General features: G+C 48.5%; 1 protein-coding gene across 3 annotated transcripts in view; it reads left to right on the plus strand.

Annotated features, from left to right (window-relative positions):
- The first annotated feature begins 5,823 nt into the window (after positions 1–5,823).
- LOC138989364 (uncharacterized) overlaps positions 5,824–24,375 on the plus strand; it is a 62,167-nt gene continuing 43,615 nt past the window's right edge. For all 3 annotated transcript variants that reach the window (XR_011465555.1, XM_070377325.1, XM_070377326.1), the window contains exons 1-4: positions 5,824–5,942; positions 11,344–11,454; positions 19,360–19,429; positions 22,012–22,137. Coding sequence is in view for 2 of the 3 variants with exons in the window: in XM_070377325.1 (XP_070233426.1) it covers positions 22,097–22,137 (41 nt within the window). In the remaining variant the exon portion in view is untranslated. The remainder of the gene's footprint in view (positions 5,943–11,343; positions 11,455–19,359; positions 19,430–22,011; positions 22,138–24,375) is intronic.

Raw genomic sequence — 24,375 nt, forward strand, 5'->3', positions numbered from 1 at the left:
ACACCAGCACAGGCTGAGACTGGGCTCCAGATACAATCCTCAAGTTAGATACTCAGGAGGACAAAGACTGAGCTTGGGAAGCTCTGGGTCTGATGGGCAAGGCTTCAAACCACCCTGTGTCCGTGCCTGATGGGGGAGACCCAACCTATACCCTGTGATGGCTTCAACCCAATGGGAAAACCACTCTGGCTTAGGGATGCTCTAGTCTGATGGGGGAGGCAGAACAACCCACAGAACCCCTGCAGCACCCCATGTACACAAGGCAGCCTATGCAGAGAGACAGACCCCTCCCCGAGCCGGGGGTCATGAGAAGCGTCGCCATCCCAGGGTCTTCAGTCCTAAGGGTCAAGGCAATTCCCTTCCCCTGGACTCCCCTCTCTGACCCAGCCTAGTCAGCTTACCTGGATTGTCCTCGGTCCCAGACACCCCCAGAGTAGCAGCTGGTGTCCAGGGCACTCTCCAACTGACCCCCCTAGTGCCTGTGTGCCGCCTTTCCTGACAGCAGAGCCCTCAGTGCAGCGAAGGCTCTGGGTTGGGGGTGTGACCAGTGGCCTAACCCCCCTACAAAGAGCTTCAATAGCCCCAATTCAGTCGGGAGGGCAGGAATGCTGAGCTGGCCAGCAGGGCCTGAGTCAGCAGCCCAGCAGCTTGGCCCTGGGCCCGGGGCATCCAGTCAGCCCCCTCCCAGGGTAAAGGGGAGGCCACCCAGTCCCCTGGTCCCTTCTGGACCTGATGCATCACCTCCAGCCCACCTTAACCTGTGAAACTCCAGGTGGCTGGGTAGGGAGCATCATGTGAGAGCATCTGTCTCTGTCTCCACCCCTCCCCAGCCAGACAGAGTTCACTGTAGAAGGTAAGTTTGGTTATCCCACTTATCCTTCCTCTCTTTGGATCCCTCATTCATTCCTTTACTCACTCACTCATTCAGTCACGACTTCCGAGAAATTCTCTGGCGGTCCCGTGGTTAGAGACTTTCACTGCCATGGGTTGATCCCTGGTCGGGGAACTAAGATCCTGTAAGCCTCTTGGGGTGGCCAAAAAAATAAAAAATACAAAAAAAAAAAAAAAGGTGAGACTTCCCTGGTGATCCATTGGCTAAGACTCTATGACCCCAATATAGGGGGCCCAGCTTCAGTTCTTGGTCAGGGAACTATATCCTACATATCACAACTAAGAGTTGCATGCCACAACCCAACACAGCCAAATTCAGTTCAGTTCAGTCGCTCAGTCGTGTCCGACTCTTTGCGACCCCATGAACTGCAACACACCAGGTCTCCCTGTCCATCACCAACTCCCGGAGTCCACCCAAACCCATATCCATTGTGTTGGTGATGCCAGAGAACCATCTCATCCTCTGTCATCCCCTTCTCTTCCTGCCCTCAATCTTTCCCAGCATCAGGGTTTTTCAAATGAGTCAGCTCTCCGCATCAGATGGCCAAAGTATTGGAGTTTCAGCTTCAACATCAGTCCCTCCAATGAACACCCAGGATTGATCTCCTTTAGAATGAACTGGTTGGATCTCCTTGCAGTCCAAGGGACTCTCAAGAGTCTTCTCCAACACCACAGTTTAAAATCATCAATTCTTCTGCCCTCAGCTTTCTTTATAGTCCAACTCTCAAATCCATACATGACCACTGGAAAAACCATAGCCTTGACTAGACGGACCTTTGTTGGCAAAGTAATGTCTCTGCTTTTTAATATGCTGTCTAGGTTGGTCATAACTTTCCTTCCAAGGAACACAGCCAAATAAATAGCTATTAAACAAACAAACAAAAAAAGTTACCCACCTCCCTGGGGTCCCAGCACCTCCTGCTCCCAACCCAGGCTGCCAAGCCCTGCCCCATGTTTCCTTCACTAGGTGTTCCCATCTTTTGCTCTCACTACCCACTCCCTCGCCCCAACTCCCTGCATATCACTGAACCACTAGCCTCCGTGCCTTCAGCTAATCCCCCTGTGGCGCCATAACTGGGAAGTTCCTACACCTTTGTGGTTGATTAATTTCTTTCTGCCAGAGTGAAATGGGACTTTGTCTGAGCCCCCCCGGGGATTCAGGGTCTTGTGGGAAAGGGGGCAAGATGGAGAAGGAAAGCTGTACTAGTGGTCAGGGCTCTAGTGGAAGGATGGACAGAACTGTAGAGGCTCAGGGAGGTGGGGCTAGCTTCACCGGAAGGGACACTGGACAAGACACTTGAGGGATGTGGAGGCACTTGCTGGATGGTGTGGAGCAGGGAGGGTGTGGGAACTGACAGAGGTAACAGTATGAGCAAAGGCTCTGAGGGGTGTTTGGGGACCTGGTAGCCTGGTACCTTCTCTCCCCTCACATCTGTCCTGCACTGACCAGGCAGAACTGTGTCCTCAGGCAAGCAGGTCGTTGGACCTCATCCCCACGGCCATGTGAGGACCTGTGAGGGTCTGAAATAGGGGGTATGCTGTGTGCACTGATGCCACTGCCTGCCTCTCCAGGCCTGTGGGCCCCGGGGACCCTGCTCTCCAGGCTGAGGTTGGCAGGAAACATAAAACTTTAAGACCTGATGTCATCTCTGAAAAATGCTCCCCCTTCTCTGAGAGCCAGGGGCCTCATGTTTGTGTTGGGGGAGGGGCTGGCCATCCTGGCACGGCCGTGGCTGCTTGGGGTCTGTCTGCAGACCCAGTCTCCACTGTCTGACCTCCATTCTCCCCACAGGCTTCAAGCTGGAAGGACTTGGGCCTCAGGGCTGGGTGACCACCACCGCCCTTTCTGCCCCCAACCCCATCCCATCTGGGGCTGCTCGGGCCCTGCCAGAGGCTTGGAGCAACCACGATAGAACCCCTTCCTCAGGCGTGGGGGGTGGGGGGTAGAGGTGGGGTGGGCAGTATTCTGAAGGCCCTGAAGGCCAGGCCTGGCTGAAGGTGAGGTGTGTTGGCGGATGGGTGGGCCTCTGTAGCTTCCCCTTCCTTCCTCCCTGCAAGGGGTTGCAGAGGTGGGGTGCCCTCTGCCAAGAGCCTCCGTAGGGCCCAGGCTAGGATCTAAGCTCCATGTCTTTCAGGAAGGGATGTGGTAGAAGCAAAATGTCTGGTCTTCCATGCTGGGGAGCACTGATGGGTCTCAGGCACAGGGTCAAAGTGGGTGTGGAGATGGAAGAGGCTCAGCTCAACCCGCTCTATACCTCAGGATCCTTCAGAGGGAATCAAAGGGCAGGTGTGGGAAGGACACCGGGGATTTAGGAAACCAGATTCCTCCATGCCACCAGGAAGTGGCTGTGGGATCCGGTAACAGTGACTGAGGCTCCCTACTTAGAACAAGAGCTACTATTTAAGGGTGCACCCTGATGACAACCAGGGCCCAGCCATTCTCTTTCCTGGCCCTAGGAGTCAATCCTTCTCTCTCTGGGGAAGAAAGGGGTCTCTAGGTCCCATCCACCCTCTATCTGACTACCAGTTGTCTGGAGTCTTCTTCAGCTCTGGAGTTCATTAAAGGGGTGACAGGCTGTTTTCAGGTTGTCTTGTCTCTGCAGGAACTGGGCTGAGGTGGAGGGGGCAATTTGCAAGGATGAGAATGGGCTTGGTTGAGCCCATCAGGGGATTGGTTGGTGTGGTCTGTCTATGTGTATATGTGTGTTTATCTGTCTGCAGGGAGCGTTGGGGAAGGAAGTCCATCGTGGGGTGCACAGTTGATCTGGGAAGTACAGGGACAGGAATGAGGTGCTTGGTTTTCTGCGCCCAAGTCAGACTTTCTCCTGAGCTTTCTTCGTGACAAACTGCTGGAGGAAGAGTGGCCTATGGAGCAGAAGAGGGTATTGGTTAGGATCAGAGATACTACAGTCAAATATATCTTTGAATCCCTGCTCAGCATCTGCCAGCTGAGTGTTCCATACAGGTTACTGAATTTCTCAGAGCCATTTTTCATATACAAATGGGGATGACAATAGTACCTGCTTCATAAAGGCTTTAAGCATTAAATGAAATGATAGGTGTAGGTAAAAGCCTCAAAAAACCATCTCCATGGGAGCTCCCTGCTGGCTCAGATGTAAAGAATCTGCCTGCAATGCAAGAGACCGGGGTTCGATCCCTGGGTTGGGAAGATTCCCCTGGAGAAGCGAATGGCAACCCACTCCAGTATTCTTGTCTGGAGAATCCCATGGACAGAGGGGCCTGGCAGGCTGCAGTCCATGTGCCACAAAGAGTCAGACACAACTGAGCAACTAACACACACTAGTGTTTAGGATTCGGCTCTTTCACTGCCGTGGCCCAGGTTCAATCCCCTGTCCTGGAACTGAGATCACACAAGCCTTGTGGTGTGGCACAAAATGAAATAAAATGAAATAAAAACAAAATCACCAAACCACATCTGTCATCGATGCCATCATATCATGAAGGCTGAAGTCCACCTTGACCACTCACAAGGGCCCTTTGGTGAGGCACAGAGCCTCAGAGGGGAGATGCTCCCTGATGGTCTGACAAGGGCTTTCCATGATCTGAGAGCTTTGTCTGGGAGATGCCAAAATCCCTCCGGGCTGTGGGCTCTGCAGGAGTCAGGCCTCTCTGTCTGTTGAAGCCAAAACTCTGCACCCCAGAACTCCAGTCACCGCCTGAGGGCAAGTTGCCTAAGGGGTCAGGGGATTCTGAGGCTGCTGCTAACTCTGGCTAACAAAACCCAGGGTCTTTTATATTCTGAGTGTTGATGGTCACTTCTAAGGCCCACTTTATATCTCTGAGCCCCTCCCTACCTTTTATTAATAAAAATGTGCAAACACACAGAAAAGTGGAAAGAATTCTATTGCCTAGACGCTGTGCCCACTGCTGAGATTGTCCTTGCTTTATCACACGTCCATCTCTCTTTTCCTCTCTCCACCCAGCAATTCAACTTACCTTTCGGATGCATTTCAAAAGTAAGCTGAGCCATCAGGTCACTTCATCCTTAAACCCTTCAGTAGGCATATCATTAACCACGTTATGGTTCTTTTCTTTTTGAGGTAAAATTTGCAGTGAAATGCACAAATCTTAAATGCATTATTCTGTGAGTTTTGACAAATGCAGTCACGTGTAACCAAACCACTGTTAAGATACGGAACGTGAATTTGTTTCTTTCTAACTCTGAGTCACGCTGCATCTTTTTGAGGACTTTGGGGGAAATTCCCATGGGTCTCAGAAGCAGGAATCCATGTCATCTTCTTTCCCTCTTACTTCTGGCTGCTTGGAAATTCTGAGATACGTTTGTGGCCTGACTCCAGCATGTACACAGGACATGAGTTATGCGTTTCTGTGTCATCTTGTTCTCCCTTCTCCCCGATTTCCTTGTCTGTTATTTTTAAATCCTGCTGAGGTATATACAACTCTACAAGCTGGTTCTCAAATCCTTTTTTTGGAACGAGACTGAAGGATTTCTGCATAAATAATCATAGTGGAATTTTCAAGATATTTCAACGGTCTGTGGTGGCCAAATATGTGGAATTGAGGCTGTTCCAGTAAATCTGGAATGAATTGACACTCTATCCACAGAGTATGAAACTGTGTGTAGAGTATGCATGTGCGCGCGCGTGCACACACACACACATACACACACACACACACACACAGGAAGAATTCTTTTCTTGTCCAGACACTGGCATTGGCAGTGAAACCATCCATTCCAAACCAAAGGAGCCCCCTCACCAATGGCCTTGCCGCCCAGGAACCCTGCAGGGCAGAAGTTGGGGAGGGGATAGCAGTCTGAATAGCGGTCTTGGATGGCTGGAAGCTGGCACCTGTGAACAAGCACCCATGATGGTGATGCATCCGGAACCAGGCTGCCCAGCCAACCAGTGCTTTCCCACCGGAGCTCTTTGCTCTGGGCTCCTCTGCCGTTGATTTCCCAGGTCCCGCCTTGCATTTTCTCCCTCATCTTCACATGTGGGGAGCCCCTGACCGGCTGCTGAAGACCCCCAGACAAGCCTTCAGCTTCCAGATCATGGAAGGCAGCATGGGTGAGAATATGGGATGGAGAGGGTGGGGGAAGTCTCAGTGAAAGTGTGGGAGAAACCTCTTCAGTTTTTCTTTCCTCAGAACATTCTTTGGGTCTGTCTTCCAGACCATGCAAGACAGGAACTTCCTAGTGGTCCAGTGGTTAAGACTCCGTGCCTCCAATGCAGGGGGCACAGTTCCATCCCTGGTGGGGAAAACTAGCATGCCTTGCGGTGCGGCCAAAAAAGGAAATTAAAAAAAAAAAAAAAACCTCCCCCTCCCCGCCCAACAAAACAAAACAGGCGGACCTCATTTCATCTCTGTTTAGGAGAATGATTAGAGTCTGCCTCTTTACTAGCCTCGAGTCTTTGCTGTTTTTATCTAGCATTGACTACTATTTAAGGAATGAAGGTTTTCTTGGCTACTTTGTTTTCCCTCATCCTCACACAGAAGGTGTGAGAATAAGCTCGAGAGTTTTCCAAGGGCAGGGAGCAGACCTGAGGCAGGGGCTGGGGTCCCGGTCTGACAGGCCTTGGCACTACACAGAGCATATCGCCTGGGATAAGGCGCCGTCTTGGAAGAGGGGAGCCTGGGTCCTTCTCCATAGGCGGTCTCGCTGAACCATGATGGTGTCTCCCTCCTAAGGAGGAAGTACCCACGGATACCAGAGATGGGAGCAGAAGCTTTCTGAAACAGCCATGGATCCAAACTGTCAAAGATAGTGAAAGATTCTAAGGCTTATATAAAAATATATCCTTGCATGCTAAGTCACTTCAGTGACTCTTTTTGACCCCCAACTCTTTTCAACCCCACAGATTGTAGCCCACCAGGCTCCTCTGTCCGTGGGATTTTCCAGACAAGAATATTGGAGTGGGTTGCCATGCCTCCTCCAGGGGATCTTCCCAACCCAGGGATCCAAGCCCTGTCTTTTGTCTCCTACATTGACAGGCAGATTCTTTACCACTAGCGCCACTTGGGAACCCCATGTAAACATATATGTGTGTTAGTAGCTGAGTTGTGTCTGACTTTTTGTGACCCCAGGGACTGTTGCCCACCAGGCTCCTAGGCTCACGGAATTCTTCAGGCAAGAATACTGGAGTGAGTTGCCATTCCCTTCTCCAGAGGATCTTCCCAGCCCAGAAATCGAACCTGGGTTTCCTGCATTGCAGGCAGATTCTTTACTATCTGAGCCACCAGGGAAGTCCTATAAACATATAAACATATGTAATCTGTATATTATATAAATATATATTTATTTAAATATATATGTGTTTTTAAGTTTACAAAATCATACAGAAAATACATGAATATATTCACATTTCAAAGAAATGGCAACCATCTCTGAAATATATGGAGTAAAAAAGGGTAAAGTCCTTTTCCTTGTCCCTTTCTACCACCATCCCTCTCCTAGGTGGCCACTTCTGACAACTGGCCACTGTCCCTCCCTGCATTTCCTCCCTCTTTTCATGCAAATTGGGGATATGCAAGTTGCTTTGTTTGATGTTCCACGTTAGTGGAGCTAAACTGGTAAGTGTTTGGCAACTTTTTTTTTATTTTATTTTATAATGTATGTTGGAGACCTTTCTGGATCAGTGCACCCAGCACTGCCTCATTCATTTTAATGCCTTCCCAGCACTCCATTGTATGGATGGTCCATGATTGATCTTACCAGTCCCCTGTGGAGGGACATTTTTTTTCTTTCCGATGCTTTGCTCTCACAAAGAATGCTGCAATGAATATTTCTGTTCATGTAATTTCATACCCACGTGTGTGTGCTGCTGCTGCTGCTAAGTCGCTTCAGTCGTGTCCGACTCTTCGCGATCCCATGGACTGCGGCCCACCAGGCTCCTCCGTCCATGGGATTTTCCAGGCAAGAGCACTGGAGTGGGGTGCCATCGCCTTCTCCACTGTATGTGTATATCTATTCCTAAACATGGAATTGCTGAGTCAATTGTGCTTTCAATAGATGTTGCCAAGTTGTCTTTCTTTAGAGATAACCTCATTCTTTTTAACTGAAGTATACTCAACACCAACATTTACCTAACACAACCAGTCAGAGATGAGATGAAACTGTGGCTCAGTATGTGGGGACCCAACCCTGCATTTTGCTCATGGTTGGGGAAGGACTTAACTCCTGTTGGGAGCTCAGTGGCAAGAGGGGTGGGTGTATTTGCTCTAGTTAGTCCCTGAAGAAACCATCACTGATCCACAACTTTACAGTTTACAAAAATACATTTCTGTGCATAATCTATCTCCTATTAAATGAGGAAGGGCTACATTACTCACTTGCATCCCATTCTATAGATGAGAAAACTGAGGCTTGAAAGAGTCATACTCAAATGACCGGCATGACCAGGGTCTAAGACTCCAACTTTCAGGTGTTTTTCCACTGTGTCAACAGCCTTCCCTTTTTTCTCTGGGACACTACTTCTGTCTCCCCAATCCTTACCACCCCCTATATACCAAATCCTCCCCAAAACATTGCTGCTCTCAGAATCACCCCCAACCCCAAAGCCTAGGGCTTTGATAAACCCAGGAATATGCAGTAAGATTAGAAGTGTTTCGGATTGGCCTGAAACACACCCATGAGGCTACCCCGGTGGGAGAATTTATAACATCTTACTGCTCAGTTCAGTTCAGTTCAGTCGCTCTGTTAAGTCCGACTGTTTGCTACCTCATGGACTGCAGCACGCCAGGCTTCCCTGTCCATCACCAACTCCCAGAGCTTATTCAAACTCATGTCCATCGAATTGGTGATACCATCCAACCATCTCATCCTCTGTCATCCCCTTCTCCTCCTTCCAGCATCAGGGTCTTTTCAAATGAGTCAGTTCTTCGCATCACGTGGCCAAAGTAATTGGAGTTTCAGCTTCAACATCAGTCCTTCCAACGAATATTCAGGACTGATTTCCTTTAGGATGGACTGGTTGGATCTCTTTGCAGTCCAAGTGACTCTCAAGAGTCTTCTCCAACACTACAGTTCAAAAGCATCATTCTTTGGCGCTCACCTTTCTTTATAGTACAACTCTCACATCCATACATGACTACTGGAAAAACCATAGCTTTGACTAGACAGATCTTTGTAGGCAAAGTAGTATCTCTGCTTTTTAATATCCTGTCTAGGTTGATCATCTTCCAAGGAGCAAGTGTCTTTTAATTCATGGCTGCAGTCACCATGGTTGGAGCCCCCAAAATAGTCTCTCACTGTTTCTATTGTTTCCCATCTATTTGCTGTGAAGTGATGGGACCAGATGCCTCGATCTTAGATTTCTGAATGTTGAGTTTTAAGCCAACTCTTACTGCTCAGACTGGCTCAAGGACAGATGTGAGGCCTGGACTCCTTTCTACCCACCCCCTCAGCCCCCAGACCAGAAAATCAGTTAAGTTTTGGTTCAGTTCAGTCGCTCAGTTGCGTTTGACTCTTTGTGACCCCATGGACTGCAGCACACCAGGCTTCCCTGTCCCAGAGCTTCCCAACTCCCAGAGCTTACTCAAACTCATGTCCATAGAATCAGTAATGCCATCCAACCATCTCATCCTCTGTTGTCCCCTTCTCCTGCCTTCAATCTTTCCCAGCATCAGGGTCTCTTCAAATAAGTCAGTTTTTTGCATCAGGTGGCCAAACTATTGGAGTTTCAGCATCAGCATCAGTCCTTCCAATGAATATTCAGGACTGATTTCCTTTAGGATGGACTAGTTTGACCTCCTTGCAGTCCAAGGGACTCTCAAGAATCTTCTCCAACACCACAGTTCAAAAGCATCAATTCTTCGGCGCTCAGCTTTCTTTATAGTCCAACTCTCACATCCATACATGACTACTGGAAAAACCATAGCTTTGACTAGACAAATCTTTGTAGGCAAAGTAATGTCTCTGCTTTTTAACATGCTCTCTAGGTTGGTCATAGCTTTCCTTCCAAGGAGCAAGCAGCTACTCCATGGTGTCACAAAGAGTCGGACGCAACTGAGGAATTAACACTAACTAACCAGGAGATCAGCCCTGGGATTTCTTTGGAAGGAATGATACTAAAGCTGAAACTCCAGTACTTTGGCCATCTCATGCGAAGAGTTGACTCACTGGAAAAGACTCTGATGCTGGGAGGGATTGGGGGCAGGAGGAGAAGGGGACGACAGAGGATGAGATGGCTGGATGGCATCACTGACTTGATGGACATGAGCGAACTCCGAGAGTTGGTGATGGACAGGGAGGCCTGGTGTGCTGCAATTCATGGGGTCGCAAAGAGTTGGACATGACTGAACGACTAAACTAACTAACCAGGTACTGATGCTGGGAGGGATTGGGGGCAGGAGGAGAAGGGGACAACAGAGGATGAGATGGCTGGATGCCATCACCGACTCGATGCACGTGACTTTGGGTGAACTCCAGGAGTTGGTGATGGACAGGGTGGCCTGGCATGCTGCGATTCATGGGGTCGAAAAGAGTCAGACATGACTGAGCGACTGAACTGAACTGAACCAGGTACTAATGGTACCTGGTTTCAGGACCTACAGAAGCTCAGGTTCTAGATGTCTGATTGCAGAAAGAATTCAGTGAGAGACAAAGTGATAGGTAAGAAGTGGATTTATTCAGATTCAGCGAGAAGCACTCTGCCCAGATAGACTGTGGGCCATCGTAGAGGGCAATTGAGGCCACGAAGTATGGTGTAGTTAGTTTTTGTAAGCTGGGTAATTTCATATGCTAACGAGTGGGAGGATTATTCAAACAATTTTGGGGAGTTCAGTTCAGTTCAGTCACTCAGTCGCATCCAATTCTTTGCAACTCCATGGACTGCAACATGCCAGGCTTCCCTGTCCATCACCAACTCCCAGAGTTTACTCAAACTCATATCCATTGAGTTAGTGATGCCATCCAACCGTCTCATCCTCTGTTGTCTGGGTTTTGGCTGGGTTTAAGTCCCAGTCACATGGGTTTGCATCCCAAGCAGGGTTTCAGCTGGGTTTGAGTCCTAACCGTATGGGTTCAAGTCCTAAGCAGAGTTTTGGCTGGGTTTGGGTCCCAGCACATGAGTTCAAGTCCCAGTTCCAGTCCCAATCTGAGGTAAACGGTTTCAGCATCCCTATACAACTGCCCACTCTTCATGAAACCCAACATAAAAGCACTCAGGGCTTTTTTTTCAGGTCTTCATTTCCTTGTACAGGCTCATGTCACATAAAAGTCTAACTCTACGGGCATGCTTTTCTCCTGTTATTGTCAGTTTAATTTTCCGACTCATTCAGGGACCCTAAGAGGGTCAGGAGAATTCTTCCTTTCCCTATAGTTCCTGGGTATTCTCAGGATGCTTGTGTAATCTTTTCCCCTTGAACCTGGTCTAGACCTAGTGACCCACTTCTAAGGAACAGAATACGGCAGAAGTGAGGAGAGGTCACTCCCAGGGTCAAGTCACAGGAGGACTGATTGCCTTCCAGGTCACTCACTTGCCCTCAGGAAAGCCAGCAGCCATGTGAGCTATGCCATGGAGGAGCCCACAAGATGAGAAACTGATGAGCCAGCAAAGACCTGAGATTGTGAACAGCCAGGTGAGTGAACTTGGAAGTGGATGCTCTCGCAGTCAAGTTTTGGGATGACTGCAGCCCCAGTCCACTCCTAGATCACAGCCCTCTGAGAGACCCTGACCCAGAGGCATCTAGCCAAGTTCCTGGATTCCTGAACCACAGAAACTGAGATTACAAATTCTCATTAGTTAAGCCACAGAGTTTGAGGGTAACTTGCTACTCAGACAAAGGTAGCTAATAATGCACTTTTTACAGTTTCCAGTTCTCTATTGCTGGATGTCTGGGCTATGTTTAACTTCTCATTAATATAAAATCCAGTTTAGTGAATATCTTCCTAACCAATCAACTTTTTCTGAATTTAAGGTCACTTTCTAAGAGTGATCCCAGCAGGGAGATGATTGAAGCCATGATTCAAATATGTCCAATTTTTCATGTGTGTTAGTTGCTCAGTCATGTCTGACTCTTTGCAACCCCATGGATTATAGCCCACCAGACTCCTCGGTCTATGAAATTCTCTAGGCAAGAATACTGGAGTGGGTAGCCATTCCCTTCTCCAGGGGATCTTCCTGATGCAGAGACTGAACCCAGGTATCCTGCACTGAGGCAGATTCTTTACCGTTTGAGCCACCAGGGACCCCCAAATTGCTGTCCTCTAAGGAAGCGAGTGATCCAGTTGGGCCACCAGGAGCATTCAGGTCCCCATTCCCATACACCCTTGGCCACATATTCCTTGGTCTCCTTGATCATCTATAGCTACCAGGTAATCATAATACTTTCCCCACCTACTTCACAGGGTTATTGTCTGACTTGAAATCAAAATTATGCAAATAAAAAGTGCCCTGGAGAATATACAGTGTTCTGATGGCTGACAGAGTTTAGGGTTTTTCTTAGAATCTCAGTATTTCTCAGAGTTCAGCCCCTCTGCATTTCATAGAAGAGGAAGCAGGGGCTTGAATGGCCTAGGGCTGTGCTGGGGGTCACACAGTAATTCATGGCAGGGCAGGGCCAGGACAACCCGGGTCCTTGGCCTCCCTGTGTGGACATCTCCTGACCTATTCAGTCTCCCAGCTTGCCTGAACCAATCATTCAGACAGAACCACAGGGCTCTCTTTCAACCTCCGAGGACTCATAAAATCTTCACATTTTAAGGAAAGCCGGCCCCAACCCTCCCTCCCTTTGCTAATCTGGCCACCTAATGAACTGCCTCCTCTTCACCCCATGTGGCTCTGCTCAGCTCAGCCCTTCCACATCTCAGGGAAAGGGACGCTCACTCCCACCTCCTCCTCTCTCCAAGACCCCAGTCTTAGGCCATGAACCCCAGCCCGGGCTGCTTCCACCCCCTTGTCATTGTAGCCAAGAAAACAGGAAGTGTCTGAGTCACCCACTGTCCCCTGGGCTTTGGCTGTCTGGACCCGAGTTCTGGAGTCAGGGGAGGACATGGAGGGAGCATGTTGGCCTTATGGAAGCCAAGCCTGTCTGTGGAGCCCACATGCCCCACACTTCCTTGCAGCTTGTGAGACCCCAAAGAGCCTATGGTCCAAGAACCACCCCAGTTCTTGGGAAGAAAGAAGGAGTATTCCCTTAAGATGTAGAATTTTTGTGTTGGTTCTACTTCCAACCAGTTATGGGCCATGAACTTGTCCGATGGTTCTCAAACTTGGTTATATCTTAGAATCACCTGGGCTCTACTCAGAGAGATTCAGACTTAATTTTTTTAAAAAACTCAGGTCTTCCATAAAGGTTCAATGGCTAAGATTCTGCACTCCCAATGCAGGGGGTCTGGATTCAATCCCTGGTCAGGGAACTGGATTGCATAGTCTGCAACTAAAGGTCCTGAGAGCTGCAACTGAGACCTGGCACAGCTAAATAAATATTTTAAAATAAAGAAATAAATAAAAGTTCCCAGGTGATTTCTAGGCACACCCAGGCTTGATAAGCATTGGGCTATCTTACTCACCTCCTTAAGCCTCAGTCTCCCACCTGTCAAATGGGGCTAAATATGCCTGCTTTCCCCAGCCGCTGAGCAATACACACTCCTAGATGTGTGCAAGCATGCTGAATGTGCAAGGACTAGTGGAATGTGTCTTCCTGTGGCCACATGCGAGAGCTTGGGCGGAAGTGAAGGACCTGAGGGTTTCCTTACCTCAGGACCCAGATCAAGGTGACAGAGGCAGGACCTTGACAAACGTGCTCAAGAGCCTTAGCAAGCCTGTCCCCTGTCCCTCAGTGGTCGTCCTCCAAAGTACTCAGTACTGAGCAGAGGATATGTAGGGTGAAAACAGCAGGCACCTCAGGCCCAGCCCCCAAGGAGGAGAAAGGCAGGAACACAACCACCCAAAACACGAGGCAGGGGAATAAGAAGGGTTCTAAGAGAGGAAGATGAAAAAGGAGAAAAGGCTGTATTCTAGCTGGAGGGAGTAGGGAAGCCTTCCTGTAGGAAAGGGCACAGCAAGCATCCATCTTTGGGTGTGGGATCCCCGAAGGAGGGAACCGCAGGAACAAAGGTTTAAAGAGAGGAAGGCAAGTGTAATCAGGACTTCCTAGGGTCACCTAGGGTGTGAGTTGTGAATGGAGGGGATGTGACAAGCAGGAGGCCAACGTGCAGCCCTCTTCTAGCCCTTCTCCTATGAACATACACGTACGCACTGCATGATTCCATTGATGAAAAACAGCAAGCACTTTTGTCTGATAGTGTGATCTGATCATGTTGTGTTGTTGTTGTTGTTCCGGTGCTAAGTTCAGGCTTTGCAATCCCATGGAATGCAGTCCTTCCCTGTCCTTCACTGTCTCCCGAAGTTGACTCAAACTCATGTCCATTGAGTCAGTGATGCCATCCAACCATCTCATCTTCTGTCGTCCCCTTCTCCTCCTGCCTTCAATCTTTCCCAGCATCAGGGTATTTTCCAATGAGTCAGTTCTTCGCATCAGGTGGCCAAAGTATTGGAGCTTCAGCATCAGTCCTTCCAATGAATATTCAGGACTGGTTTCCTTTAGGATGGACTGGATTGATCTCATTGCTGTCCAGGGACTCTCAAGAGTGTTCTCCAGCACCAGAGTTTGAAAATATCAGTTCTTCAGCACTCAGCCTTCTTTATGATCCAACTCTCACATCCATACATGACCACTGGAAAAACCATAGCCTTGACTAGATGGACCTTTGTTGACAAAGTAATGTCTCTGCTTTTGAATATGCTGTCTAGGTTGGTCATAACTTTCCTTCCAAGGAGCAAGCGTCTCTTAGTTTCATGGCTGCAGTCACCGTGTCTCTGTATCTACTGTTTCATTTGGTCATTGGTTGTGTTGTCTTCTCATCTTTCCTGCCTAGTTTTCTTCGATAGTAGGATGGATGTTTGAAAGGTAACCTTTAGAAGTTACTTGAGGGAATTGCCTGGCGGTCCATTGGTTAGGACTCTGCATTCTCATTGCCAAGGGCCCAGGTTCAATCCCTATTTGGGGTACTAAAATCCCACAAGCCTCTATATAGGGCCAAAAAAAAAAAAAAAAAATTTACCTGAGGCCTAAAATGATGTCATCGTCCTTCAATTAGGATTTTAGTTAGCTTCTGCCGTGTCTAGGGCATCCCATGATCACCTTAGTCCAGTTTCAAGGCTGAAGACCTCATGGCTTACCCAGATATCAAAGCCAGCCTGTGAAGACCAATTTGTTTCTGGTTCACCCTTACACTTTTCTTCTTCTTCTTCTTTTTGACCATGCTGTGTGGCTTGTGGAATCTGAATTCTCCAACCAGGGATTGAACCTGGACCTTTAGCCCACTGGACGGACAGCCAGGGTATTTCCACCATTACTCCTTTTTTTTTTTAATAGTTACTGTTTATCAAATTTTGAATCAACTAACCTTTGATATTGGTTTAAAAATTTTTTTTTTTTACTTTTAGTTTTGGCTGAGCTGGGTCTTCGTTTCTGTGTGGGCTTTTCTCCAGCTTCGGCGAGCAGGGGCTACTCTTTAGTTGCGGTGCTTGGGCTTCTCATTGTGGTGGCTTCTCTGGTGTGGAGCACGGGCTCGAGGGCACACGGCCTCAGGAGTTGTGGCGCGTGGGCTCAGTGGTTGTGGCTCCCGGGCTCTAGAGCACAGGCTCAATCGCTGTGGCGTATGGGCTTAGTTGTTCTGCGGCATGTGGGATCTTTCTGATCAGAGATTGACCCGTGTCTCCTGCATTGGCAGGCAGATTCTTTACCACTGAGCCACCAGGGAAGCCCCTCTACCCTCACTCTTAAATCGAAGTGTTTTAATTTCCCAATCCCAGTTCTCTGCCCTAAGTTCTGTTCCCTGACTCCCACCTCAAGGATCTCAGAGATCCCGTGCAGCTTCTCAGCTTCTTCCCTGATCGGAGAACTCTACCATGGCAGGAGGGCCTCCCAACTCTGGGCTCTCTAGCTGGGCAATTTCTTCATATATGGTTAGGCTTTTTGATGCTTTTAAGATTATTTAAAATATTATGGCCAGTTTTTTTTAAGTTGTCTTTATCAGCAAGGTGGGTCTGAGTCATCCAAATCTGTCCTCTCTAATTCAATTCTGACATGATAGTTTTTCTACTTAATTTTTTGATCCTAAAACTGTACCCTTTTTATACTGAAAAAATTATATCTAAAATATATACTTATTTGATTTTTCTGACCAAAAAAAAGTTCAAAACAACAGTAGCAATATGACTTTAAAAATCGCAGCCAGAGGCATCCATCCAGCACCTTCTGATGAGACTTGGTCTCTGCAGCTCACTGGGATCTCACTCTAGTCTTTCCTCAGGCTGTGGTGGCTGCCCCAGCACAACACCTCTCCTCTCTGGGCCAAGGGTGAGTGAAACTAGGGGTTTGCTTCTAGACTTTAAGTCCAGCTTGCAACCCTTGTTTTTCTCTTTATATGCAGCAAATTTTAACAACCTCCTTTGAGAGGTCTTGGAATAACGTTTGGTCCAGTCTATAAACTAAAATACCTTAAATATTTTAAACTTTGTCTAAAAATGAGACTTCCTATTTTAGTACTCTGTTCCTAACTTAACCAAGAAGAGCTTCCTTCCTACTAGGTAATCCTTAGAACCAATTAAGTTAAACTCATAAAACATTTAAATTAAATAACAGTAAAAATGGCTTCCCTGGTGGCTCAGATGGTAAAGAATCTGCCTGCAATGCAGGAGACCCAGGTTCAATCCCTGGGTAGTGAAGATCCCCTGGAGAAGGGAATGGCAACCCACTCCAGTATTCTTACCTGGAGAATCCCATGGACAGAGGACCCTGGCGGGCTACATTCCATGGGGTCGCAAAGAGTTGGACACGACTGAGCAACCAACACTTTCACTTTCAAAAATTATGGTGAATTTGAAGTTCTCTTATGGGTTCTAGTTTTGTATATAGACTTGATAAGAGTTCAACCTAAAACTCTCAGTTTAAATTACTCAATTTTACACTTTCAATTATTTGTTAAAAGGCTGTCATTCTAGAAGATCAAATTATCTAATAGATTACAAGCATTATAAATACCAAACATGCAAAAATTACTTCTTTTTAAAAAAATTTTTTTATTTGGCTATGCCAGATCTTTATTGCAGCAGGCAGGATTTTTAGTTGTGGCTTGTGGGATCTTCAGTTTTAGCATGTGAAATCTTAGTTGCAGGATGTGGGATCTACTTCCCTGACCAGGAAGTGAACCTGGCCTCCTGCATTGGGCGCATGGAGTCTTAGCCACTGGCCCACCAGGGAAGTCCCCAGATTACTTCTTACGACAAAAATATCAGTGTCGTGGTCACGTAGCCCGTACCCCTGGTGCCAAATTTCTCACATACCTCCTAGTTCTTCTGGTGCAGTACCCCTCTCAGGCTGATAGCCTGATTGCATTTTGACTCTTAAACTGGGTGTGGTGGGCACAATAATACCACCCCCTGCCAAAGATGTCCATATCCTAATCTCCAGAATCTGTGAATACGTAACTTACGTGACAAAAGGGACTTCACAGACATGATTGAGTTAAGGATCTTGAGATGGCAGATTAGTCTGCATTATCCAGGTGGCTCCAGTATAATCACAGATCCTCATAAGAGAAAGAGGGAGGCAGGAAAGTCAGAGATAGAGTTGAGGGTAACAGAAGCAGAGGTTGGAGTGATGTGATTGCTGGCTGGCAGGGAGCCATGAGCCAAGAAATGAGAGTGGTGTCTAGAAGCTGGAGGAGGTATGGAAGCAGATTCTCTGCTAGAGCCTTCAGCAGAAACGCAGCTCTGCGACACCTTGATTTTAGCCCTGTGAGACCCACTGGGGAATTCTGTTACCCAGGACTGCAAGATAATAAATCAGTGTAATTTTCAGCCACTAAGTTTGTGATAATTTGCTAGAGCAGCAGTAGGAAACTAATGACATTATACAGTAAGTCCCCGCATATGAACAAGTTCCATTCCAAGAGCACATTCATAAGTCTAATTTGTTCGTAAGTCCAACAAAGTTAGCCTAGGTACCCAACCAACACAATCAGCTGTATAGTACCGCACTGTTATAGGTTTATAATATGTGTGCTCAGTCGCGTCCAACTCTCTGTGACTTCATGGACTGAAGCCCGCCAGGCTCCTCTGTCCCTGGGATTTTTCAGGCAAGAAACTGGAGTGGGTTGCCATTTTCTTCCCTGGGGGATTTTCCCTACCCAGGAATCGAACCTAAGTCTCTTGCATCTCCTGCACTGGCAGGAGATGGATTCTTTACCATTAGCACCACCTGGGAAGGCCCTTTTGACACACATAATACATAAAAAACCAACAAAAGAGTAAAGAAAATATTTTTCATCTGACAGGATAGTAATTTGAAATGTACAGAAGTACAGTACAAGAGCTGGCCTACAGGGGCTGGCATCAAATGACCGGGCAAGAAGAGTTACTGACTGGAGACGGGAGAGGAGGTGGGAGACGGTAGAGCTGAAGGATCGTCAGCAACAGGAGACAGAGGGCGAGCTGCAATCTCACTCATGCCTGATGTTGAAGGCACAGGTTCTTATTTCTTGCTGGATCCTACTCTATCTACCGTCTAGAAAAAAGAGATCCAGTGATGTCCGGGTAGCTCACATCTTTGAAAGTTCACAATTTGAAAGTTTGTATGTAGGTACTTCCTATATAAATAGAATTTTTGACTTAACCCTAAGGCCTCTGAATTCTATGTGATCCTAAGATATTCAAATATCCATTCTATTGAACGCTGAGGACTTTCGAATGACTACCAGTGAGGTCACTGGATAAATGGGAGTTCGAGGTTGTCTACACAGTTGTTTGCGCAGCACAATGCCTTGTTCTGTGTGCCTGTGTAGGCGCTTACTGATACGTGATTGTCTCCACTTGTTTCTAACCAGAAGGCATTTGCATCCTACAGCTGGCAGTCCTAAGTTCTTGGAAGGTGGTGTGCGCAGCTCCTGTGCTTCATAATATTCAGGCACCTGAGGACTGTTGGAGAAGTCCGTTCTGGTGGCCATTTGATGAGACTGGTTCTCCCCATTCATTCCTCAAACCCTCTCAGAACACTGTGCCAAGGGACCCAGCAGTGAAGGGTGCTGGGTCTGGACCCTTAAAGCCCTCAGCTGAAGTAGGAGCCGTGGACAGTAATCCTGACATGGTACGGTCAGGTCAGAGCAGGGACGGCCAGTATGCAGAACATTACCCAGCACAGGGGGAGAGGGACAAGGGGGTGTGGTCAGGGATTTGGAACTCAAGGGCTGAGAGGGGACAGCACAGCAGGTTGCTTGACATCAGACCCAGTCAGCCTGAGGGGCAGGGGGAAAGGGGATGAGGAGGACCCAGGCTGGAACTGGTGGGCATCAGGCTGGAGCCTGGTCCTTCCATCAGCTTGACTCAGGTATGCTGGATTCCCATCCTGGCCCTGTCTTGTGACCTCAGTTTCTTCATCAGAACAGAGTCATTCATACTAGCATCTTCCTCTCCACAGGGAGGCAGGAGACCCCTGGGAGGGCGGAGCATGACTTTTGTCCAGGAGGCTGGACTACCGACTTCAGCAGGTAAGCCGGGCCCCAGCCAGTATAACCACTGGGGTTTGAGCCCACCACTCACCTTTGAGGAAGTCCCCGGCCCGTTTCCCGCTCCTCCAGGCCCAGATCCAGGCCTTAACTGGCTCTGATGACAAAACTGGCACCACCCTTCAATCATGGAGGATGCGTGAGAAACAGGAGCCAGGTTCCAGCCTCAGCTGAAGGAGCCAGCCTCTGGGGGTGGGTGTGTGTGTGTGCGCGCAGAGGGGTAGCTCTGGGAATCTGAACCCTAGAGGACCCTGGAGCCCCACTAGGGCTGAAAATCTCTGGGTTACAGGCCCAGGATCTGGGGCTGGATCCACTGACCCGTCCCCTTTCACAGACAGGCACGCGCCTAAGGCCTGGCCTTCACTGCAGTATCATTTTCCAAGTGTGCCTTCTCCTGGTGACTTTAGGGTTTGAGCACAGGCCCTGGACACACACTCAGTGCCCCCATACTCAGTTGTGCTAACAATGTTTTGTCACACACAGACACATGGACTTGTGTTCTAAGGAGGGTTACCAGAATTAGCAGATAAAAACTCAGAACACCCAGGTATATTTCAATTTCATACAAGCAACTTATACTTTTTTAGTGTAAGTAAGTTCCAAGGATTGCATAGGACATATTTATTCTAAAAATATTATTTGCTGTTTATCTGAAATAGAAATGAACTGGGCACTCTGTGTTTTCCTGGTAGCCCCACTCCAGTGGGGCACCTTCCTGGTTGTTCAGATATACTCAGAACCCCCCTAGACACACACTGATGCTGTAAGCTCAGTTACGTGGGGGGCTGACCTCTCTGCCTCTGCCTGGGGAGATGCCTGCCTAGCCTGGGCCCAGCATCACTGGCCAAAGTATCCAGGGAGGACTTGCAAGAGATAATGGCCTTGAAATGGCCTTGAGGAGTGAAAATGAAACATGGACATTGTCCCCCATCAAGGAGGCCAGGCTGGGAGAGGCCTACCGCTGGGCTCCAACGTCCATTAAGTTCCCATGAAGGGGGATGGGGCTGGCTCCACCTCACCCCGCCCCCATCCCCTCCCGCACCTCTACCCAGGTCCTTAGTATGGTAAGAGGGCTCGGGATCAAAGGTGGTGAATCTGGAGGGTGTTTTGGAAACAGACATGGCGAGATACGAATCCTCTGTCCCAGACAGAATCATCAAATCCAGGGCTTCTTTTGGCCCAGCTTTCCTCAAAGAAAGGCTGACAGCCTGCAGAGGGCAACCTCCCCCACGGGGCCCAAGGCCCACCTCTCCATGCTGGTGGTGGTGGTTGGTGATGCGGTGAGTTTGGGAGATAGGTCAGGCCCAAGAGGAGGGCACCCACCCAGGTTTGAGGTTCTTAACTTGTCAGACCCATCACCCTTGTTCTGAAATAAAATACTGTGGATGCCCCTTTTATCATCCTGAAAAGACATTCACAGATATTACAACCAATCCAGACACATAATAAAAAAAAAAAAAATAAATAAATATATATATATATATATATATACTGCTCTAATTGTAAAATAAGGGAGAAATTAAAAGCTATTGAGAATAAAATAAAATGTATTTCAATCTGTAATGTTGAAGCATCACTACACTAGGAAGACCTTGGCATGTTTAATTACCCCTGGCTTCACTATAAACAGTAGCATTAAGAACGTGACAGGTGAAATACTGGTGGATAGAGGGGTGTTGTTCTGGTGAGTCAAATACCTGACATGATTTCCTGAAAGAGGAATATTTCTTGATAAAACTCCAAACTACACAAAGTATGCATGTTCCCTTGATTTATATAGTAGTTGTGTATTCCTAAAAACTCAGTGTGTGCTTTTCAAAGCTGTACAACACTGTGTGTTTATATGTAAAACAGAGTTAGGTTCTCAACTAGGAGATTTAGAGACAGGTTTTCAACCGACTGGGGACCTGGGACAATTTGCTGTTGCAGGACCATGCCCCTGCCCCACTAATAGTGCCCCACACCCCTTCAGTGTGACAACACACACACATACCCACAACTCTATAGAACCCGTCCTGAAAGCAGTATCTGCTCCCTGAGGGCCGGCATTAGGAGGTCATGCAGGGAACCCTGACCCCAGCCTCCCCAGTTTATAGACAGTCTCTGAACTCAGCTAGCCCTGGGGTCTGTGCTGAAGGCAGCACTTGGAGGTTGTTGAGGGTGGGAGAAGGGAAGCAAAGGATACAGGGTTGGCTCAGTCTCTAGGTTTCCTTCTCTCCAGGGACTGTGCTTGGAGCAGGTGGGGGAGGTGAGAGCCATGAGTCAAATTGTGGGGTCAGGGCACTGCAGCACCAGATCCTCCTTCTGAAGGACTCGTTGCCCCAGCTGTTGGGAACTCTGTCAGGTCTTCTGGGATGGCTCCAGCTGCCAAGAGATGCTTCACTAAGGTTATACTCCTTCCCACATCGCCTGACTTACTGAGGCAGCAATATGAAGGGCCTACCTCAGCCCTACTCAGGACACCTCTCAAGGGCACATATGCTCCAGAGGCCCATGGCGTTGGCCCTGCACCACAGCTCAACTTCTCCTCTACCCACTCTTGTTTCTTCCTCTCCCTTCCACAGGTGTTGATCCCAGGGCCCTCCTTAATAAACACCTCAAACTCCATCTTATAGTCTTCTCCAAGAACCCAAGCTGTGACACCTGGTAATGAGCAGTGTTGGTGAATTGTGTGACCCAAGTCCTAGAAGGTGAGAGAGGAAAGGGGTGGGGGGCTCATGTCTGCTGGGAGCATCTGGGAGGGTCTATATTAGTCAGGGTTCTCCAGAGAAGTAGAACCAATAGAATATACAGATAGATACATAGAAAGATTTATTACAAGGGATTAAGTGAAGTCGCTCAGTTGTGTCCAACTGTTTGTAACCACATGGACTGTAGCCTAGCAGGCTCCTCTGTCCATGGGATTTTCCAGGCAAGAATACTGGAGTGGGTTGCCATTTCCTTCTTGCCTGATGCAATTGTGGAGGCTGAGAGGTCCCACAATCTGCCACCTGCAAGTCAGAGGCCCAGGAAATCCAGCAGTGACGTTCCAGTCCAAACCCTGAAGCCTGAGAACCAGGACCATCTGTGTCCAAGGGCAGGAGGAGATGGATGTCCCAGCTTAAATAGAAAAAAGTCACCTTCCTCCACATCTGTTGTTGTTTGTTTGTTTTCCTATTTTGCCCCTTAATGGGTTAGATGATGCTCACTGGATTGGTGAGGCATATTCTCCACTCAGTCTCCAATTCCAAAGCTAACCTCTTCTGGAAACACCCTGAAATAATATTTCATGAGCAATCTGGGCATCCTTTAGCCGTATCACATTTATACATAAAGTTAACCCTCAGGCCCCCAGAGGAGGTGGGAAATAGGTTGTCTAGAAGGATAGCTAGGACTTAGATGAGGAGGGAGAGAAGATTGCTTCAGCTGATCACAATCATCATCGATGATAATAATGCGCCTTTGTGATAGGTGTTTTATTTACACCTTTCACCTGTGTGGGGAGGTCTGTGGGGAAACGGTGAGGCATAGGGCACCACTGAAGCCCCCAGGGGCTCTGATGGAAGAGGGGCCTGGACTGAGTGGGAACATGGGCTTTATTTGGAAGGCAGTGGGGAGCCACTGAAGGCTGCAGAGAGGGAAAGTATGAGGCTGTTGCTGGCTTCCGAGTGAGATAGTCTGAGATCTGCCCAGGTGCACATGGGAGATGGCTGGGTGTGGGGGTGCGAGGAAGGGAGGATCAGAGACTGTGCCAGGCCCAGCCCCAGCCCAGAACTGAGCATGTGCAGGATGCCACTGGGCAGATGTGGACAGCTACGGGGTCCCTGGTTTTCCCCAGTCAGGGGAGGAAGGAAGCTTACCTTTTCCAGGGGATTCATCAGACCTGAGGTCCCCCCAGTGTCTCTCTGTGGTTGGCCTGAGGGGAGGGGCCAGGAGAACAAGGGCTGGTATATCAAGGTAACAACACTAACTAATGTAGCACAGAACACCCCCCAACACCCCACCCCCATTTAAATGAATTAAGTGAAGTGAAAGTCACTCAGTCGTGTCTGACTCTTTGCGACCCGATGGACTATACAGTCCATGGAATTCTCCAGGCCAGAATACTGGAGTGGGCAGCTTTTCCCTTCTCCAGGGGATCTTCCCAACCCAGGTATTGAACCCAGGTCTCTGGCACTGCAGGTGGAATCTTTACCAGCTGAGTCACAAGGGAAGCCCAAGAATACAGGATTGGGTAGCCTATCCCTTCTTCTGTGGATCTTTCCGACCCAAGAATCCAACTGGGGTCTCCTGCATTGCAGGCAGATTCTTTACCAGCTGAGCTAAGAGGGAAGCCTTAAGTGAATTAACCCAATAACAATGACTATGGTGGCTCAGAGGTTAAAGCATCTGCCTGGAATGCGGGAGACCAGGGTTCAATCCCTGGGTCGGGAAGAACCCCTGGAGAAGGCAATGGCAACCCACTCCAGTACTCTTGCCTGGAGAATCCCATGGAGGGAGGAGCCTGGTAGGCTACAGTCCATGGGGTCCCAGAGAGTCAGACACGACTGAGCGACTTCACTTTCACTTTCATTCTCATAATGGTAAAATGCAGGTGTTCTGGTTGGCTCGTGGTTCTTCTCCATGGTGACCAAGCCTCCTTCTAGCCTGTGGCTCCAGGAGCTTCTAAGTGCCTTATTGTCCCCTGTATTCAGTGGATGGATAGGGAAAGAGAGGACACACCTTCTTAACATCTGTGGCCAGGAAGGGGCCCACCACTTCTGTTCACATTCCACCGGCAAGAACCAACCATAGGGCCATACTAGATTCAAGGAGAGCTGGGAAATGCAGTTTGGGGTGAGGCAGCCACTTCCCAGGGGTGCCCTGAAGAGGGGGAGCTTGAGTGTTTGGTTGAAGGTGGCCACCTTTGACCCAGCTGGGAGAGGGCCTGGCAGCAGGAAATACCCTCT

The sequence above is a fragment of the Bos mutus genome, chromosome 10 (assembly GCF_027580195.1).
Source record: "Bos mutus isolate GX-2022 chromosome 10, NWIPB_WYAK_1.1, whole genome shotgun sequence".
NCBI classification, from domain to species: domain Eukaryota; kingdom Metazoa; phylum Chordata; class Mammalia; order Artiodactyla; family Bovidae; genus Bos; species Bos mutus.